At 40.0% G+C, this 19,902-nt stretch overlaps 2 protein-coding genes across 2 annotated transcripts in view; one reads left to right on the top strand and one right to left on the bottom strand.

The window, feature by feature from the left end:
* Positions 1 to 3,426, bottom strand: part of LOC110160287 (organic cation/carnitine transporter 2-like) — a 28,513-nt gene extending 25,087 nt beyond the window's left edge. The window contains exon 1 of the mRNA XM_020924917.2: positions 2,964 to 3,426. Within this exon, the coding sequence (XP_020780576.2) occupies positions 2,964 to 3,371 (408 nt within the window). The 5' untranslated portion in view covers positions 3,372 to 3,426. The remainder of the gene's footprint in view (positions 1 to 2,963) is intronic.
* Positions 3,427 to 7,096: 3,670 nt separating this feature from the next.
* On the top strand, positions 7,097 to 19,902 carry LOC110160288 (solute carrier family 22 member 4-like). The gene is made up of 10 exons (XM_055148280.1): positions 7,097 to 7,486; positions 9,626 to 9,729; positions 12,597 to 12,751; positions 12,838 to 13,009; positions 13,847 to 13,979; positions 14,054 to 14,142; positions 15,388 to 15,602; positions 16,840 to 17,022; positions 17,690 to 17,825; positions 19,833 to 19,902. Exons 1-10 carry the CDS (start codon positions 7,097 to 7,099, stop codon positions 19,900 to 19,902), a joined length of 1,647 nt encoding a protein of 548 aa, XP_055004255.1.

Below are 19,902 nucleotides of genomic sequence, written 5' to 3'. Positions count from 1 at the left end.
AACATGAGTTCTATAAATGAAAACTAAAGTTCACTTCACTTGCTGTGCCTAGTTAAATGAAAGAGGAATTTACGGCACACTACACTGAGGAGTTACTTGTAAACTCAGCTTTAGATTCACACTTCACTTTAGTCAGATTTTTCAAGGAAATCAGTTTCCTAGTTTTTTTCAAGGTCTACTTAGATTTTACAGTGCAGTTACTTCTAATATCATGCAGCCCCGTGATGTATTTTGAATGCTTAAAGGCACTATACTACACAAAATCGACTCTTGTGAGCTTTAAGCCGTGTTAGAATGTTGTTTTGTTTCATTCACACATGTTTGAGTAATCCTTATTAAGTCCGTCCACATCTCCGCAGCTCCAAATGCCCTGTTCCACATTGTGATGTCATGAAATGGTAGTTTTCAAGTTAACAACTACCTTTGACTTTTAGTTTTGAAGATATTGGAAATTCCAGGGCTGAAATTATCCAAATGATTCTAGTGAAGGTGTGTGGAGTTTCAAAAACACACACTGGAGCACTTCCTGTATTTTCAGTTTGAGAGAAGAACTCAGCCTAAATGTGCAGTTTGTGTGTTAAACATGTGAAACAAAACACAACTGCAGGTCTGTTTGTGATGAGGAAACTATATTATAAGTTTAGATCAGAAAATAATATGAGAAAATGAGAAGATATCATGACCAGCCCATTCAAAAACAGTTGGTTACGAGGGATGTAACGATACCCAAATCTCTCTGTAGGATAGTTTCACGATATGCATCTCACAATACGATATTTATTACGATATTTTATGGAGGCTAACAAAACTGTGAATATGCTGCTTTTTCGACTTAACCCAAAGAACTATGATTTAAAAGTGCTTAGAACAGTTAGCCTGCACTGAAAAGGAGCAAAGAATCATGGTCTATGTAGTTCCCGCTGTTTTGTTTAGCCATTGCTGCACCATAACTCTACATTTAAGTGAAGAGTCTTGTAATTCGATATACCGTGATGGTCCACGATATTATTGTGAGACCTCTGACGATATGATATCACGATATTTAGGTTATTGTTACATCCCTGTTAGTTACCAATAATTGTTTTGAGTCTTCTAGGATTTGTGTGTTGCTGGGTCCAGGGTCTCCAGTTGAAAAAGAGTTTTGCAGCCCAAACTGGCACATTTAAGCTACAGTAATGCTCATTAATGTGCACTATACTAAATAAACAATACAATATTTTACCATATCTACTAGGGATGTAACAATAACCAAAATATTGTGATACCGTATCGTCAAAGTTTTCACAATAATATCGTGGACCATCACAACATATCGAATTACAAGTCTTTTTGCTTAAATGAAGAGTTATGGTGCAACAATAGATAAAAAAGACAGAGGGAACTACATAGACCAGGCATGTCCAAACTATGGGCCGGGGGCCAAATGCGGCCCTCAGGCAATTTTTTCTTGGCCCTCAGGCTTCCAGGTGAATTGGCCCAAATTACCTTGCATCAATTAAAAAATATTCTTTTACTGCAAGTTTTTTTTTGGGAAAATCTACCTTGATAAAGCTAATATTTAATATTTAGGATCTTTTATTTTATATTTTAAGGATCTTAGCCTGATTAAAGACTGATGGCTCATTCTAACGTGTTAAACATGCACACATTTCAATTATTCCCTGTACTGAGCACCAGTCTGTCGCCCTCTGCTTCGTCTGTGTTTAGATATGTGGCCCTTGATGAAAAAAGTTTGGACACCCCTGACATAGACCATGAACCTTTGCTCCATTTCAGTGTAGACTACAAGAAGAAATTCTAAGTTCTAAGCACTTTTAAGTCTTAGTTCTTTGGATTAAGGTTTGTCAAGGCATTTTAAGAGGGAAAAGTAGCATATTAATATTTCTGTTAGCCTCCACAAAATATTGCAATAACTATACCGTGAGATGTATACAGTCATCCCTCACTACATCGTGGTTCACCTTTTGTGGCCTCGCTGTTTCGCAGATTTTTTTAGTGCAATTTTGCATGCTTTTTTTTTTTACAGAGTATGAGTGCGTATTGTGTTTCTCTCCCTGCGTCCTGATTGGCTAAGGGTCTGTAGACCATTGTCAATCAATCTCCTCCGTGCCGTGTCTCCTGTACAGTACAGAATGTGTTCAATTTGCCAAATTTACATAAATGTTTGATCGCTAGCAGTGTGATTCTGAAGTGCAGCGCAATTGCCACACTTACTGTGAGGTGCGGCACTCTGTGTGGATCCCTTCTCTTGCAGTCACCTCTGAGCCTGTCCCGACAGTGAGTCCTGTTTCAGTTCTGGTTTAGTCCTAGTTCAGTCCTGGTTTAATCCTCCTCTTCAGTCCTGGAATCAGTCCTAGGTTAGGTGCGGGCAGGTGAGGTCCTGTACTGCGCCGGTGCGGGTCTCCAAAAATGGACCCATGCAGGACTCTGCGCTGTAGGGCTCCATTACAGAATAAATTAATTTTCGGTTGCGTAAAGAAGGAGGAAAATAACATCAGGACGACAGCAGCAATATTTTTTTTAAGAAGAATGCAAAAATGGTTGCACCTGTCCTGTCTGAGAAAAGTGTATGAAGTGTGTGCTGAGGGGTTTTACAGACTTAAAACAGATATAATAATTGTAAAATATAAAGTTGACTACTTCACGTATTTCAACTATCGCGGGTTGTTTTTAGAATGTAATCTGTGATAAACGAGGGACCACTGTATCGTGAAAATATCATATCATGGGATGTATAGTGTGAAAATATCGTACAGAGAGATTTGGATATTGTTACATCCCTAATCGTGAGCTTTCTATGATATCTCAATAAATATCGTACTGTGAGGTTCATACCGTGATGATATCGTATCGTGAGACTTGGGTATGTTACACCCCTAGTATCTACAGATATTCACCACCAAAAAAGCAACGTGACAAGCATGAGAATAGCTCGGTCCATGTTCCACTAGTCCCCCACTCACCTCTGTTATGATCGTGGACGTGTAGACGCTGGTGTCATACTCCCACCCGTCCAAACACGGCTCAGTCTCCACGCGCGACACGTTCACGTCTTCGGGCTCCAGTCCCCTCTCCGAAAACTCCCGAAGCACTCGCAGCTTGTACCGAGCGCACCGACTCGGCACCGCTGCGTCGCTGTCCCTGCTCTGCTCCACCTCCAACGGGATGCTGCTGTTCATCCACGCCGCGCTCAGGTTCGCCTCGGCGGGGATGTGGCAGCGGTGGCTCGGGGTGTCCGCTAGGAACACGATGGACAGTCCGGTAAAGCCGTTCGGGACGATGGTCAAGGAGAGGAGGATGAGGAGGCGCCACTGGTACGAGCCCCATTCGCCCAAAAACGCGGTGGATTTGTCGTAGTCGTAGTCTGTCATGGTCGGAAGCGCGCACGGTTTTACGCACAGACGAGGGCAGCTAGGGGACTACAGGGAACATTTCCAAAGCTGACTTTTGAAAGCGACAATAATCCCTCCCACTCGTGTCTTCAGAGTGCACAGTATAGTTACTGAGTGATAGGGCTGTTCGCATGGAATTTACATTTATGACACAACGCAGATTTGAGGATTGGATCATGATTATCACGCGAACCTGCGGCCACAATATCACGCTGCATTTATTTATAGCGTTGAAACCAGACCTGAAACACGATTCAACCCAACAACGCCATGCAGACTGACCAAACCACGAGTGAAATAAGATGCTATTTGTCGACACACACACATACACACACAAAAAAATAGCCTATATGTCTGGAAGTGAGTTTCAAAGCAGTGGTTGTCAAACTGGGGGCGGGGACAACTTGCGGGGCGCCAGAGATTGCAGTGGATCCTCAGAGCTGTGTCTGGTCAGGTCATTGGAGTAGATTATTTGTGCAGATTAAACCGTAAAATCAAAGGACAAGCAAAGGGCTATCCACATTTTTTTCTTCACTTTTATGACAATAAGTGACAATAAAACTCTGGCTCTGAAATGTAAATGTAGTCTCCTCATGCAGCCGTCTGAAGCCCCAAGTGTCTGTTCATACTGTAATTGAAAATAAAATACTGGGTTTAGAATAATTTTGGTTTATACTTTCTAGATGTAAAATGTAACACCTTTTTGTTCCATCTTGTTTGTTAATCTCCTCAGTTTCGTCAAGAGTATTTACAGATACAATCAGACCAAACAACTCTCTCTTGAAATGAGCCTCACCTTGTATTAACCTTGTTTAAACTCCACATGTTCATCCCGAGTCCAAACCAACTCGTGATCGTCATCAAGGGCTGCCCGGTCACACCTTACCATGATGTGACCGACCTTTTCACATTGTAATGTTTGACGTTTTGTCATTGTCGTCTAAATACTGCAACCTCGGAGGCTCTGGGGATTGGGAGGAAGAGTGGGGACACTCAGAGAGACTTGCTCAGGACCCAGGGAGGGATCTGTTGCAACAAAGAATAAAACTGCTTTCTGTTCCATAACTCACAAGGATCAGAAATTGATTAAATAATTTCCACGACACCTACATTACAGATCAAATACTATTATGTTAATGGACTAACTCTAAAATCACTCAAATAAATGTTCAGGTTCAACACTGGACCGGGATCCTCAGCCCTGTGCTCCAGAGCCGTCAGGAGGGCTTCTGGGGCAGATCTTACGTGCTAATGAAAGCAAAGGTTGATAGGAGTTCAAATTCAGTGGCCCCTTTGCTGTTAGTTTTCTTCACATATGTTAAAGTGTGATCTGGTTCTCAGGTGAAGAACCAGAGAATCACATTTCACACGACCGTCAGAAATCCTTCATCAGGGGCCCATATGACACTATTTAATCGTCTGTGTTATGAGGTAGTTTCCTCATCACAAACAGACCTGCAGTTGTGTTTTGTTTCATTCACATATGTTTAACACACGAACCCTGCACATTTAGGCTGAGCTCTTCTCATTTGGCAATCCACTGTGTTTTTAAACTCCATACACCTTCACTAAAATCATTTGGATAGTTTAAAAATACGAATTAGTGCTTGGATATCTGGGATACACGGCATCAGTGTGTGTAGGATGAAAGAAAATGTCGTTCCTCTAAAGGGACTCAGGGATGACTTACAGTAATTCTTGGTAGTGTTATGTGTGAAAACATCATGTTTATAATGGATACAGAATCCTGCTCCATCTGAGAGTGACACCAGTGCATTCTAATAACTAACAGTGTGGTTATACGGCTCAAGTGTGGTCCAAGGTCCACTCTCCTTTAACAGAGCTGCATTGTTCTATAATGTCTCCTAAGGCCTCTGCAGCCATTTGCCTACACCCTGACATTCACTTCTATTTTACTTTCTATGTTCAGTCATAATTAGATCTTCCTAAGAAAACTGTTCAGATATAATGTGAATAAACTGCAGGTCAAAGCCAATGAAACACGATGCCCATAAAACAACAAGCACATCTCAGCCACACACGTTTACGACAGGTTCAAAAAGTCAAACATGTCTTTAACTATTTACAAATATATTTCGAAATTTTATGACCATGAGCTCAGGTGCTGCCCAATGAGGAGCAGTTCAAATGAGGCTCAAAACTATTACTGCTACAAAGTTCATTTGCATCTTTGCCAATTTGCTCTCTAGTGAAACTCTATGAACTTTATGCTGCGTTCATGTCCTCGGGAACTTGAGCAAATTATTTTTTTGAGTTGAAAAATGCAACTAAAAATAAATTGCAGCACAAGCTGGAAAAACAACTTAGGAACTCAAAGGATCAAAAGCAGCTGGAGGTGGACATGGACCAAAATCTGCTGATTTGCCAATAGATTTAAAACATTTGAGTTCTTTGATTAAAGACTATAATTAGGAGTTTGAGGTTTGCTGTCCAGATTTTTGCAAAGACTGATCACTAGTCTTTAAATAATGAAAGCACACTTATTGTGATAGACGCATGTGTGACTGAGGTGGTATGGACAGAAGAATGCACAGATGTAGTACTCAAGCCCTGGACTTGTGTCTCCACAAGTTCCATCATTCATTTGTTAGTTCAAAACTTACCCAATGAAACTGCAAACGACCAGCATCCACCAGAAGGACCAAGCACTAGTGGAGCATGTACCACAGTCTGGCTACAGTCTACAGACTCACATTTGAAGACCCAGGACTCAAAGCTGGAAATGGTTTAGGCTCTCAAGTCCTCCAGAAGAGGGTCAGATGGAGTCAGATGGAGTAGAGAGAGGGTCAGATGGAGTAGAGGAGAGGGTCAGAGGGAGTAGAGGAGAGGGTCAGATGGAGTAGAGGAGAGGGTCAGATGGAGTAGAGAGAGAGTCAGGTGAGCCGAGGAGAGAGTCAGAGAAGAGTGTGAGAGGATTGTCTATTACTATGCACAGACGGCTCCTAAACAGTCTCATGTGTGGTGCAGTTTAAGTGGTTAAAATGTTTAGCTGGAGCCCTAATGCTACTTAGCAACATTTGAGCCCCACGTGCTCGTCCTTGGACTGTTTAAACGTGAAGAATGTCGTGGAGGAAAAACACTTTCAGCTTCATGCACTGAGGGCTTCTCTTAATTTACTTTAGCTGGAGAACTGTGAGCATTTTTACCAGATGAATTTTAACTTTAGACAATGGTGCACGTTTGGACTGTCGACTATGCAAATAGGATTTTAAAATTATAATTCTTATTATTTTTTATTGAATCATTGAGCTTTAATTTGACATTGTATCTTAATTTTACTCTGCTTGTTTTTGCACTTGGTAAGTTTTTGTTTCATTTGTTGTAGTAATAGTAGTTGTAAAACGGTACCGTAGTACTAGATTACAGTAACAATGTTTTATTCCACTGTATTTATCAAACCACAGCACATCTGCAAATGAACTATTGTACATTTAAATTGTTCCTGCCCCATCTCAGTGTTATCCAATAGAGAATTAGTCATATAGACATGATAATCTTTCATATTATTAAACTTATATTTATATTTTTATTTATTTTTTTTTAAAACTTCTTGTAGTCATTTCACTGTAACTCAGTCTGACACCATCCCACTAACAGGGGCCCTGCAGCCTGCCCCCTGCCTCCTCCATTGTCCCAAACCGTCTCCGGGCTGCACGCTTTCACATCTGCCCAGGACTGGAATTATGTCGGACTTTGACGAGGACACTGCCTTTTTGGGACAGACCGGACCCTATTTCTGGACTACGTTCTTTCTTTTGAACACCGTCTTCATCTCCACCGGCTTCAACGGACTGTACATGGTGTTTATAGGGTCCACTCCCAAACACCGCTGCCTGATCCCTGATGTGAACCTGACGGAGGAGTGGAGAAGTGCCATTATTCCTGCCAAATTAGTAGACGGACAGATTGTAGAGAGTCAGTGTAGCCGGTATAGTTTAGGAATCGTGAGAAACTTGTCGGAAAATGGTTTAGTTCCTGGAAAAGATGTAAATCTGACCACTCTGAGCCAGGAGCCTTGCTTAGACGGATGGACTTACAGCAAAGAAATCTACCAGTCCAATATAGTGACAGAGGTATGTGTGTTTTCTATTCTAATGTTTATATAGGAATTATCATGACAGGTCTATTAGCAGTGTTCATTTTGTTGACTAATGAATTGTTAGAGTATTTTTGTTGCATAAAAGTAAGACTGAAAATGAGAAATGCACATAGGTTTTTGTGTTTGCTTTTATTCATACTTTTCGATCCAATTTTTAGGTCCTATATTGTGAGCTTTTAGACGTGTTTTAATGTCGCTACCTCCTCAAAAACAGACCTGGAGTTGTGGTTTGTTTATTGTGGAACATTCCAAGCAAAGGGCGATTATATCTCCATGGCGACAGGAAGGCAACGTACACTCTGCCAGGAAAGTTACGTGGTGCAGGTTGTCACGGGCCTGGGTGATACAATGTGAATAATACTGAAAATAGTAAACAGCAGAAAGTGGAGTGTTAAAATTGACTCTCACAAAATCAAGTTTAAGATTTTCTCAGGGTTTATATTTGGGCTGTGCAAAAATATTGAAATATCGATCTATCGTATCGTTTAATGTGATGATACAGTATGGATATCGTGCGCTGCTGTATCGAAGAATATATTTTCGTATACTTTACTAAATTATTTTTTTTACAGCTACAGTTTTGTTGCTTATTCAGAGGAAAGAAACTCTTTTACACAACACATTTGACATTTTCACTGTTTTAATGATTAAAATATTTGTGTTTCATATGAATTTTGCACAAGAAGTGGTTTAACAAAGACTGTAAGTATCACAACCATGATTTAGCCTTTGTTTCGTATTGAACCATATCGAATCAATTTGAAATATATCGTATCAAACTGGAAGTGCACTGTATCGAGATATGTATCGTATCGTGGCCTGGGTATCAAGGAATGTATCGTATCGGCAACTTCTTAATTATACCAGCCCTAGTTTGAATGAGTCCAATCTGTTCGAGAGTTAATTTAACATTTTTGGAAATGTTAATTAAGTACTGCAACACTGGAGCAAAGTTTAACCCTGTTTAACCCTGAAGTCAAGAGTTATATTAACATTTTGAAAGTAAACAGATAACACTTTGTAGAGTTATTCTGATTTATCTAAACACACAGAGGTGTTTTATTTTTACACTTTAATGCCGAAATGAAATTATGTTCAAAACTGGTTCAAACTGGTCTTGTCTCGTGTGTTGTGAGTTTGAAGTGGTGGTGGGAGGAGCCAAATTAACACTAAGGGAAGTTGAACTTCAACCATATCAACTCTGACAAATAACTCCAACTCAAACCCCCATTTAACTCTCAGATAGTTAAAATAAACAATTCTGAAATATGTTACCCTGCAATTTTAACTCTTCAGTTTTTGCTGTGTAGGCTGATAATATCTAATAATGTTTTTGTTAGTTTTATGTTGTAAATAATGAAGACAATTATATAACTATATTTCACACAATATATTACAATAGTAAAATCACTCTGACTTTGATTACTTTATGATTACATAATATGTGTAATTATATAGATCACAGGTGTCAAACATACGGCCCAGGGGCCAGATCCGGCCCTCCAAGACCTTTAATCTGTCTCTCGGCTGATTTTCTGCTAAAATATTTAAATTATATTTTCTATTAAAATCTTGTTAATTTTCTGTGGTGTTTATCACAGCAGCGTCTCCAGCACCTCTGTACGTGGCCCCTCCCACCAGAGCAGCACAAATGAAGACTTGTCTCTTTCCAAACGCTCTTAAAGGACGATCGTTTTGACTGTTGACCGTGACACCCTCATCAGAAAAATGTCCAACATGAAAAAAGTAGAGCCGAGTGCAGGATTTTACAAGAAAAACTGACTTATTCCTGTTTACATACAAGTTCATGTTAAAACATTGTGTTGAAATTGTATTTTTTTTTGAAGTTTCAGGTTGTTCATAATATTATAATATTTTGTAAAAGAAAGAGTTCATCAATTAAAAAATATTTCTGTAATAGATTTGTGTTTCTCTGCACAAATATTTGAACTTATTGTTATTTTTCGGGGTTTATATGACATGAGTTTTCTGATCCGGCCCCTTTGGGATCAAAGTCGGTTGGATACAGCCCCCGGAACAAAATGAGTTTGACACCCCTGATAAAGATGATTTGAACCAATGCTTGCTGTTTTGTTTTGTTTTGTTTTTCCAGTGGGACCTTGTTTGTGATGACCAGTGGAAAGTCCCCTTCGCCTCCTCGTCTCTGTTTGTGGGATACCTGCTCGGCTCCCTCATCTCAGGACAGCTGTCAGACAGGTGCACGACTTTAGGCTTTAAAGGCCCACATGACACATTCTAATGTTTCCTCATCACAAACACACCTGGAGATGAGTTTTGTTTCATTCACATGTTTAACACACAAACCCTGCACATTTACACTGAGTTCTTCTCTCAAACAGCAAACACTGTCTATTGAACTAAAGATGAAAAGAGCTGTGGACTAGAAAAACACCACTACATGACATCACAAGGTGGAACAGAGCATTTTGGGTTTCGGTGATGCAGACAGAATAAGACTAAAGGGTTATGATGAAACATGTGTGAATAAAACAAAACTCAACATTATAACATGACTTAAAGCTCACAAGAGTCGAGTTTTTTGTAATATAGGGCTGAGAATGCTCAAAAAATAATTTGACACGATTAGATTTGTAGGTGAAAGTGAATGACCTAATTATAAAATCCTCGTCGTCACATTTCTGATCCACAAATAGTAGGATTACATATTAACTCATGTTCAATACCGCCATCTAGTGACGAGAAGTGGCACAAGTTTCAAGTCCACTTAAGCACATTTCCAATTCACGAAAACATATTTATGATCATGAAAATTGTGGTATGAACAGAATGTGGTATTGTGGTACGAACGGTTTTGTATTACACAAAATTGACTCGTTTCATTCACACATGTTTGAATAATCCTGCATTATCATGTCTACATCTCCAAAACTACAAATGCTCTGTTCCATCTTGTGATGTCATGAAGCGATACAGTAGTTTTCAGTTAACAGCTGCTTTGACCTTTAGTTCCATGTCTGAAATGCTCCAAATGATTCTAGTGTGGAGTTTAAAAACACAGTAGAGCACTTCCTGTAAAATGACATCACAGGATGGAACTGTTTGAGAGAAGAACTCTAAATGTGCAGGGTTTGTGTGTTAAACGTGTGTGAATGAAACAACAAAACAACTTCAGGAATGTCTGTGATGAGGAAACAACATTAGAAACAGACCAGAAAAACCAAAAACACAAAACAATAGTCTCCTAGGTGCTTGTTTTAAGCTTTTGCGCCCTCTGCTGACAGAAAAGGCCTCTTAAAGCAAAACTGTAACTTTCTGGAGGTGGCTCGTCACCTGCATGATTCCACGGAAACAAAAAGTTAAAACCACACTTCAGAACATTATTCATGGAGATAGATATGTTTTATGTTGTACTGTAGAGCCAAAGGAACAACATTTCTCTGAAAACAACCAAAAAGAGGCCGTACGCCAGGCCAGGTTTGTGGAGATGCAAGCTCACTCACAGTGAGGACACGTTTTTCAGTGCAAAAAAATGATACTGTAGTCTACTTTTTGGCTGAAGCGTTGCATTGTGGGGATTTATTACCTGTCCAGTCGGAAACACACACTTTGGCAAAACTTTACAGAGATGAGTGGGTCTGGAGCTGTGTCCTGTCTCCCTGATTCCAAAGAGTGTGATTGACAGATGGATTAACCAATCAGAGAGATGCAGAGAAACAGATATGATGGTTTATGTAAAAAAAAAAAAAAAAAAAAAGGAGAAACGACATAAAGGGCTGAGAAACAAAGTTGATTTTAAATAAACAATTACAGCACCAAGCTCTTATTTATCTCAGGTAAAAGTTAAGTTAAAGTTAAATATTTAGTTCTAAATGTTACAAATATTTTGGGGAGACGGTTGCAGCGTCTCAAATTTGGACAGAGGTTTCTCACGCTCTGTGGTCCAGTTCCAGTCTGTACTAGATTCAAACAGAATGTAAAAGGGACTGGCTGGTTAGGTTAAGCGCTTTAACGAACACTGCCTCTGATGAGGAAACATTCGAGCAGGTTAAAATATGAGTCATTGATTAAGCAGAAGATGTCCCCTTTAACCTGCTCACTGTTCAGTCCAGCCTGTGCACGTGTGTCCGTCCTGCAGAGTGCAGGGGCCCTGGACACAGCCTCATGCAGCTGCTCACAGTCCTGTTCATGTGCTGTGTGCAGCTGCACAAACCACTGTGAGGTCCAACCTCGAGGTCAGTCCTCTGTGGGGGGTCAGTACAAAGACACGCAATGGACATTTCCTTTTATCAAGCTGATTTTATTGCCTTCTTGTACAACACAACAGGACACTGCTTTCACAATAGGCCTGTGGGTGTCGTTTAAAGAAACTGTAAGTCCCCAGATATGAAATAAACATGTTCATATGTTCATATCAGATAAAGCTTTTACTGGAAACAATAGTCAGGTTTCCCACTCTTTCACTGCCAACATTTCAAAACTTTTCCATGACTTTTTCATGACCTAAAGTGAATTTTCCTTGACTTTACTGCACCTACATGTGTAGAACTGATCAGACTTTTAGAACCAAATATGAAACAAAACAAAAGGTGCAGACTTTCAGAAATAATCATTACTATTCTAGTATTAGTAATAAGAACTTAACTGAACACTTTAGTTGCGTGACAGAGATACTAAAATTCCATGATTTTTTCCAAAAACTTCCATTGAATTTATAAAATTCCATGACTTTTTCAGGTCTGGAAAATTACATTTTCAATTTCCATGATGTTTCCAGGATTTCCATGACTGTGGGAACCCTGAGTGCTGGTTTATTCTTTGGACATTGGACATAATGGTCAAGTTGTGTGTTGGTTCTCAAGTCTCTCATTTGGGTTGTGAGTTTCAGTGCTGAAATTCACTTGGTTTAAACCTAAAATTACCGGACCAGAGCATGTGTCTCTCTGATTGGTTAATCCGTGTGTCAGTCACACCCTCTGGAATCGTAGACTAGATATAGCTCCAGACCCATTTGTCTTTATAATAATTTGTCAGAGTGTGTGAAGTGACCTGGACAGACTTCTCCCCTGTCATGTTAAATTCCTGTGTGTGTGTTTTGTTTGTAGATTTGGCAGAAAGAAGGTGGTCTTCGTGTCGCTGGCAGCTCAGTGTGTGTCTGTGCTGCTCCAGTCCTTCTCTCACTCCTGGAGGATGTTCTGCCTCATGTTCCTTTTCGTGGGAGCGTCACAGATCTCACTCTACATCTCAGCTTTTGTACTCGGTAAATACGCTCAACTATGAATGTCCAATAGTGCACATGTTGAACTGTGCACATGAACAGAGTGAACAGAGTTTGTTTGCTCTCAGGCACCGAGCTGCTGAGTAAAACCATGCGGGTCATTTTCACCACTCTGGGGGCCTTCTTGTTTTACTGTATCGGCTACATGACCCTGCCCTGGATCGCCTTCGCCATCAGAGAGTGGAGACCTCTGCTGGCTGTGTTAGCTACTACATCAATCATCTACTTCCCTTTGTGGTGGTAAGAACATTCACATGTAGGATAGGTTAACTCTGTTTTGAAACAAACCATGAAAGACACTGTACTGTGAAAGGAACTCTATATCCTGCATTCTTACAAAATACTTCACACTCATAACTTCATACTTCATACATAACTCATAACACTCATAACTGAACCAGTGGGTTGTCAGAGCTGCAGATAACCTTAACCTGCAGCTACAGACACATCAAGTTTGTTCTCAGTATATTGTCAGCATACTTGTATACTGCTGGGTTTAGGTAGAGACCATTCAGGTCAGTTACTTAAGGTTTAAACCAACAGGATTTCACCATCGAAACTGACAAACCCCTCCTTTCTGATTGGATAATCTTTTTGAGAAATTATTACATAACAATGCAGCCAACATGTCCAATGTTTTTGTAATTCAGAATAATCAGCATTAAAACTGTTACAAGTAAAAGCTGTATTTGTTTTGAACCTCATATTTGGGGACAGAGGCCTTGTTCACATGCACACCAACATCTGAAAAGAATCGGATTTCTGCTCCTTTACGGTTTAAATGGCGTGTCTGATGTGACTGATCAGAGTGTCCATGATCGGAAAGAAATGAGATGATCTGGCTTTTTACGTGTCATTTAAAGAATTTTATTTCTCCAAAAGATGAAAATTAATCAGATTTTGAATGTGAATGTCCACAGTCAAAGTCATCTTTATAGAATTTAAAATTAAAATATATTTTAGGTGTAATTCTCAAAGAAGTATTCTACAATCAATCACATCATCTAGATCAGCGAGTAATGAAAAAAGCTCAAAGAGCCTGAGGTGTGTGCTCACTGCTGCAGTGTTGACTGACAGGTTGATCCCCGAGTCTCCGCGCTGGCTCCTCACTCAGGGACGAAGGGACGAAGCCGAGGACATCGTGAGAGACGCAGCTCAAAAGAACAAGGTACAAGCGCCTGGAATCATCTTTAAAGAGGTAGAGGTGAGTGTGTCAGATGCCCTCCCATCCCACTATATCCATATATGTCAGGTGTCATCCCGTTCTCCTCTGTTCTCTTTCAGATTCTCTCTGATGCAAAGAAATACACCATTGTGGACGTGCTGAGGTCCAGGAACATCCGCTGCATCACCCTCATGTGCCTGGTGCTGTGGTGAGGCCCTTTTCACTTTACGAAGATCCACATCATGAATGAAATCAATGGAGTTATTTTAGGCCAGTGTATCAGACTACTTTTTTGACCCTGTTAACTGTCTATTTAAAAGGGCCCATATTACATTATTTTCTAATCTCTGTTTTAATGATTTCCTCGTCACAAACAGACCTGGAGTTGTGTTTTGTTCTTTCACACATGTTTAACACACAAACCCTGCAGACTGAGACTGAAATCACTTCCCTATGTATATATATATATATATATATATATATATATATATATATATATATATATATATATATATATATATATATATATATATATTGATGGACATGATGGATCAGTTTTATACAGCGCTTTTCATGCTTCACAGAGCATTATTCATTCACTCCACACTCTGTGGTGGTGAAGTACTGCAGCCACAGCTGCCCTCGGGCAGACTGACGGAAGTGAGGCTGCCAATCTGCGCTATCAGCCCCTCAGACCACCACTCACACACACACACACTCACACACACACACACACCAATTTCACAGGGCAATGTAGATGAAGTGTCTTGCCTAAGGACACAACAACAGTTTTTGCACCTGATGTTTCCAGTGGTCACCCATCCAAGTCCTGACCAGGCCCGGCCTCTGAGCTTCAGAGATCTGACCAGATCAGGCTTTTGACAAGCTGGAATGGCCAATATCTTCACTTGCCTATCACCTCCATGTCTCTAAAGCAAGTTTTCAAAAAATATACTTTTTTTTTTGCAATTTTATCGTAGAAGTAAAATAATGAGAACTTCACACATCAGTTACTTGAGACGGGTGCACTGTAAGAGAGGAAGCAGCCCAAGAACACAGAGAAAAATCCCACACATCTCATCGTCTTACTTGCAAAATGTAAGATTTATTAGGACATACATTTTAGCACTAGGCCTTCATCAGGCAAACAGAGGGTCTCTCTGTTTCTCTCTCTGTTTCTCTGTCTATCACTCTTTGCCTGCCACTCACTCACTGCACTTGCCAGTGCAGTGAGTGAGTGGTGACAGTTACAGAGGCCCAATACAAATACAAGACATTTTTACATTTGTATTATATTCTCCAGGTCAAAACATCCATCCATCCATTTTCTTCCACTTGTCCGGGGCCGGGTTGGGGGCAGCAGTCTATGCATGCTCAAAACATGTGTATTTAAACATTTAAGCAGCAGATTCTATCAGTGAATTGTGATCTAATCTTGTCATTGTCTTCTCAGGATGGCCATAAACATCGGATACTTTGGCTTGTCCCTAAACACATCAAACCTGAGCGGTGACCCCTTCATGAACTGCTTCCTGTCGGCCACGTCTGAACTTCCTGCATACGTTGTTTCAACATGGCTGCTGAAAAAGTGCCCACGGCGCCCCCTCCTGTCCGTGTTCCTGCTCATCGGAGGCGGAGTCCTGCTGCTCATCCAGGTCATACCAGAGAGTGAGTGTGGAGAGACGTTATAGGAGACAAAATCACCATGTTATTGTTTCTCCTCCCCATGTACCCACTCAGGGTTCTATTTAGAATCATTCCTGCATGCTTGAGTAATCTTTATTCTCCTGCATTCAAGAAAACACTGCTCCAAAGTCCCTATTTCCCATGACCCCCTACACACCCCCTGTGTGGTGCTTACATTGTTTTACCTCCTTATACAGTGATAGTGTTTCATATTTGGAGTACTTTTCATTGGCTCAGGGGAAAATCAGGCCAATAATTGTGTGCGTCCTCAGCTTAACTTGTGTAAAGTGATAAACTCACATGTGGAGCGTCCTGACTCAAACTGGTTTTAATGCATAACCACAATACAGGCCCTGACCTCGAGCAGTTACTCAGTATAGAAATTAATGACACTTTTCATGGAATTCAGTCACTCACATGGTCGCAGATGTTCCCTAACTGTAACATATATAATATACATACATAACATAGAGTATATATACTACCAAGGGCCAAACTAATTCATTCATCTAATTTAAACAGCAAAAAATATTTGACAAATTCAAATAAATTGTAACAATTTCATAACACAGTTCCCTCTGTAAAGGAAGGCCATGACAGGTGAGGCAGTGACAGGGAGCTGAGGGTGCATGAATACTAGGGTGACCTGACCTCCTTATTTAACTGGGACAGTCCCAATTGTGAGCCCTGTGTTATTTTGTATAAATCAGCTGAAATAGTGGACATAGGGCTCAAAACTGGGACTGTCTCGGGTAAACAGGGACGTCTGGTCATCGTAAATTAAAGTTAGCATTAGCATTGAGACACAAAGACCTAGCCTACCTTTGCAAACACGTGTTATTCAGTGAATTTCTCTCCTGATTTGTAAAGTATTTCACTTGGTGTTGGTGATGTCCACCAGCAGCTGTCTGTCACTACATTCCATTACAGGGGAAAAGGTGCCACTAATCGTCTCTCTGACCTGATGTAGCTGTGTGCTGTTGTGCACAGAGCCTATCTGTGCCTGCATTTTGGACAGAATGTTGTGTAATGATGACATAAAGGGTTTCCTTTTGAGAATTCATCACACACACAAAAAAAAAGGAAATTGCTGCATGAGTCATGTTAAATTGTGATAAATATTTGCCACAGGTGCTACCAAATGAAGTATTAATAAAACATTGAAAGCTGTCATGTGCAGTTCCACATGTGCACAAGTGATGTTGTTTGTCCTCCTCAGCGCTGCAGTCTGTGGCCCTGGCGCTGGAGATGACGGGGAAGTTTGGCTTCACCATGGCGTTTGGGATCGTTTACATTTACACAGCCGAGCTTTACCCCACAGTGATCCGGAACGTGGGCATGGGCCTGTGCTCCTCCGCCGCCAGAGTGGGCAGCATCACCGCGCCATACGTCATCTACCTCGGTCTGTAGCACAGTCCAACCACACTGTCCGTAACTTTAGAGTGGGACTAAACAGCTCACAACGCCCACAACCACATTTTAAACAGAGCTGCTGTACATGGTTTAACTGAGCAACACATTCTCTTAGAATCCAGAAGGGTCTTCAATCAGACGATTGAGCGTGAAAAACCTCTGTCTGAATTGTCGATGATTCATTGAGGTTGTTGATGTTCATTTGTAGCACGTGTTTCTGAGTCTTCTATGTACATTTTTCTTCTTTTTAATGTGTAAACAGCCATGTCTGTTAACTTCTTAGGTTCTTTTTAAAGACAATGCAGTAAAGTGTATTTACCTTGTTGACATGTTTCGGCTGCTAACTGCAAGCCATCTTCAGCCATGTCTGTTTTTGATACAAATGAGCCACAGTGTCTCTGTGAGCAGTTAATCCACTTGTCAGTCACACCCTCTGAAACATCTGAACTCGTCTCGATTAGCTTCATTTGGCTGGAGCTGAACTCTACAGGTGGCGTCACGTTCATTTAGTCCACTTCTCTATACTGTTTATTGTCCCAGTCTGGTCCACAGGTTTGGAATCACTGATCGACTCCAATAGACATGTGATGGATGAGGTGTCCTGCCCTTGACCTCAAATGAAAAATGAAATTCCATATATTCTTTTCACTTTCCAGGATCTTACAATAAGGTCCTGCCCTACGTCGTGATGGGCAGTCTGACCATGACCTCCTGTGTGGTCAACTTCTTCCTCCCAGAGACTCTGAACAAAGATCTGCCTGAAACCATCGACCAAATGCAGCAGTGTAAAGGGTAGGCTCCTCTGTCGCGATTCATTGTGTTTGAATTCACATTTCTTTGGAGGAATAAGATCCAATTTTGTGAGATTATAGTGAAAAAAACACCAGTAGGCCCAGTAAAGAGATATTAAAGGTGGACTGTACAACTTTAATGGTGGAAGATTTGCCACCTGCTCGAGATGTCACTGCTCTGTCTGGTGTGTTCCACAGTGTGACATTAACTAGCTCTACTTTACATGTATTCAATTATTGGTGGTTTTGTAGCTCAAAAACTCCAAGAAAAATAGACATTCTGACTGTGAGTTGTGGGTTGGATGGGGTCACTTTTGTCTCATGAATATTCAGAAATGCACAGAGGATGATCTACAAATAGTCATTGGTTTGTACATGTGTTTTGATCCACAAATCCAAATTGTGGTCTGTTATTGTTGGTCTTTACCAATAGATGTGTATTTGTACATATATCTTTTTTCATCTGGGTCCGGTCAAGTGGTAACGGAGGGAAACAGGAGCAGATTTTTTACATTCAAATGTCTCTTATTCAGAAACTAGAGGAACTATTGAAATAAGTAAAGTATCAGAATGTAGGAAAGAGTTACACTCCAACAGGGTCAAGTTAAACCTGTGATATTCTTTCAAGTTGTTGAAAAAAATTTAAAAACTCATGTCGGTAACAGAGGGAATGAAATATGCAGCACTTTTTGGGCAATAAATCCAAACAGTGATAACTCTTGGTTCTCACTTACATATCCTTAACAAACTGGTTTGAATATTTGCTTCATATAGTTTTCTACCATATGGAACAAGATTAGGTTGAAAAACCTCTTACTTTTTGACTCATGAGATTTTTTATTAAGAAAGTTCATGGTAACGGAGGGAAAAGTAACGGAGGGAAAATTGTACAAACAAGTAGAAGGTGCAGGATTTTACATCATTTGTCGCTTTTTTCTTCCCAATACTTTAATATTACTTCAAAATGAAAGGAAACTATTTCTATAAAATATGTCAGTCCTTCCAAGCTAATTTTTAATATTTATTTAAAATACTTTTTTTTTTTTTTAAATCATGTCCCTTCATCAACAGTTCAAAGATGGAATAACACAAGATATGATGAAATACATCCATTTATTTACATGATTTGCAGGTCTTTGAAATTTGGGAAATAATTTTTGTTCCATGTTTCATACATGGTCTGTTTAAAACGTATGGAACTTTAGAACCAAAAATGGTACAGAAAAAAGGTCAACAGTTTCATAAACTAGAGTACATATGTATCTGTTCAATACATTTTTATATCAGATGCATTAACTTGAATTTTTGGCCTTGTTGTTTACTTCTGCTTGACCGGGTCCATTTGCAAAAAAAAAAAAAAAACTTGTACAATTGAAAATTCAGTTTGTAAAATGTGATTTGCATTTGTGGATCACCAATTACACAAATCCACAGATTTCCTCTGTGACCTGTGCATGTGAATCAACTATTTGTGCATCTCTCTGTGTTTGTGGATTGTGGAGTGTCTTAAAAATAAGTCCACAAATACATTTTTTTTTTCCCCAATTGAAAAATTATATATTTACAAATACATATCTATTTGTAAAGACCAAAATACAACTTACAAATATTAAATTTGGATTTGTGGATGTCAAAACACATGTACAAATAACCCCATAGGGTCGCCTCTTCACAGATCTGACCTGTAACTTGGCTTGGTTTGGTCTCCATGAAGATAGAAAGGTTTAATGCCATACTGTGAAACATTCCAGACAAAGCAATAACATTTCCATGGAGAAAAGCATTTGATGGAGCCTCCACCAGAAAAGTTACACAATGCACCTTTAAACAAAAAAGCAGATCAAAACATCTGGACGATTGGAAAAGTCAATTTTATCACTGAATTCTGGCCTGTCCTCCAGCTCCATTATTCAATATACATCAGTTCTGTACACAACCTATTGAACCACTCATCTTATGGGATGTTTCTGTCTTTAATATGTTGTGTTTTTGTTTTGTTGTTTTTCAGTTTTTGCAGTCGACCAAAGAAAGGAAAGTGTGTCGAAAATGGCACAAATGGAAGTGTATCTCTGCACTGA

This window comes from Boleophthalmus pectinirostris, unplaced genomic scaffold (genome assembly GCF_026225935.1).
Source record: "Boleophthalmus pectinirostris isolate CB_2022bp ecotype Guang Dong unplaced genomic scaffold, ASM2622593v1 HiC_scaffold_12, whole genome shotgun sequence".
Classification (NCBI taxonomy): Eukaryota; Metazoa; Chordata; class Actinopteri; order Gobiiformes; family Gobiidae; genus Boleophthalmus; species Boleophthalmus pectinirostris.
Note: the sequence above shows the minus strand (reverse complement) of the source record. Positions and strands in the feature narration are given on the sequence as shown.

Bases quoted from the DNA above. Each gene is read 5' to 3' on its own strand.
- LOC110160288 (XM_055148280.1), top strand. From the start codon at position 7,097: ATGTCGGACTTTGACGAGGACACTGCCTTTTTGGGACAGACCGGACCC. The intron at 7,487-9,625 runs GTATGTGTGTTT...TTGTTTTTCCAG, and splicing joins AGTCCAATATAGTGACAGAG to TGGGACCTTGTTTGTGATGA. The intron at 13,010-13,846 runs GTAAGAACATTC...GTTGACTGACAG, and splicing joins ATCTACTTCCCTTTGTGGTG to GTTGATCCCCGAGTCTCCGC.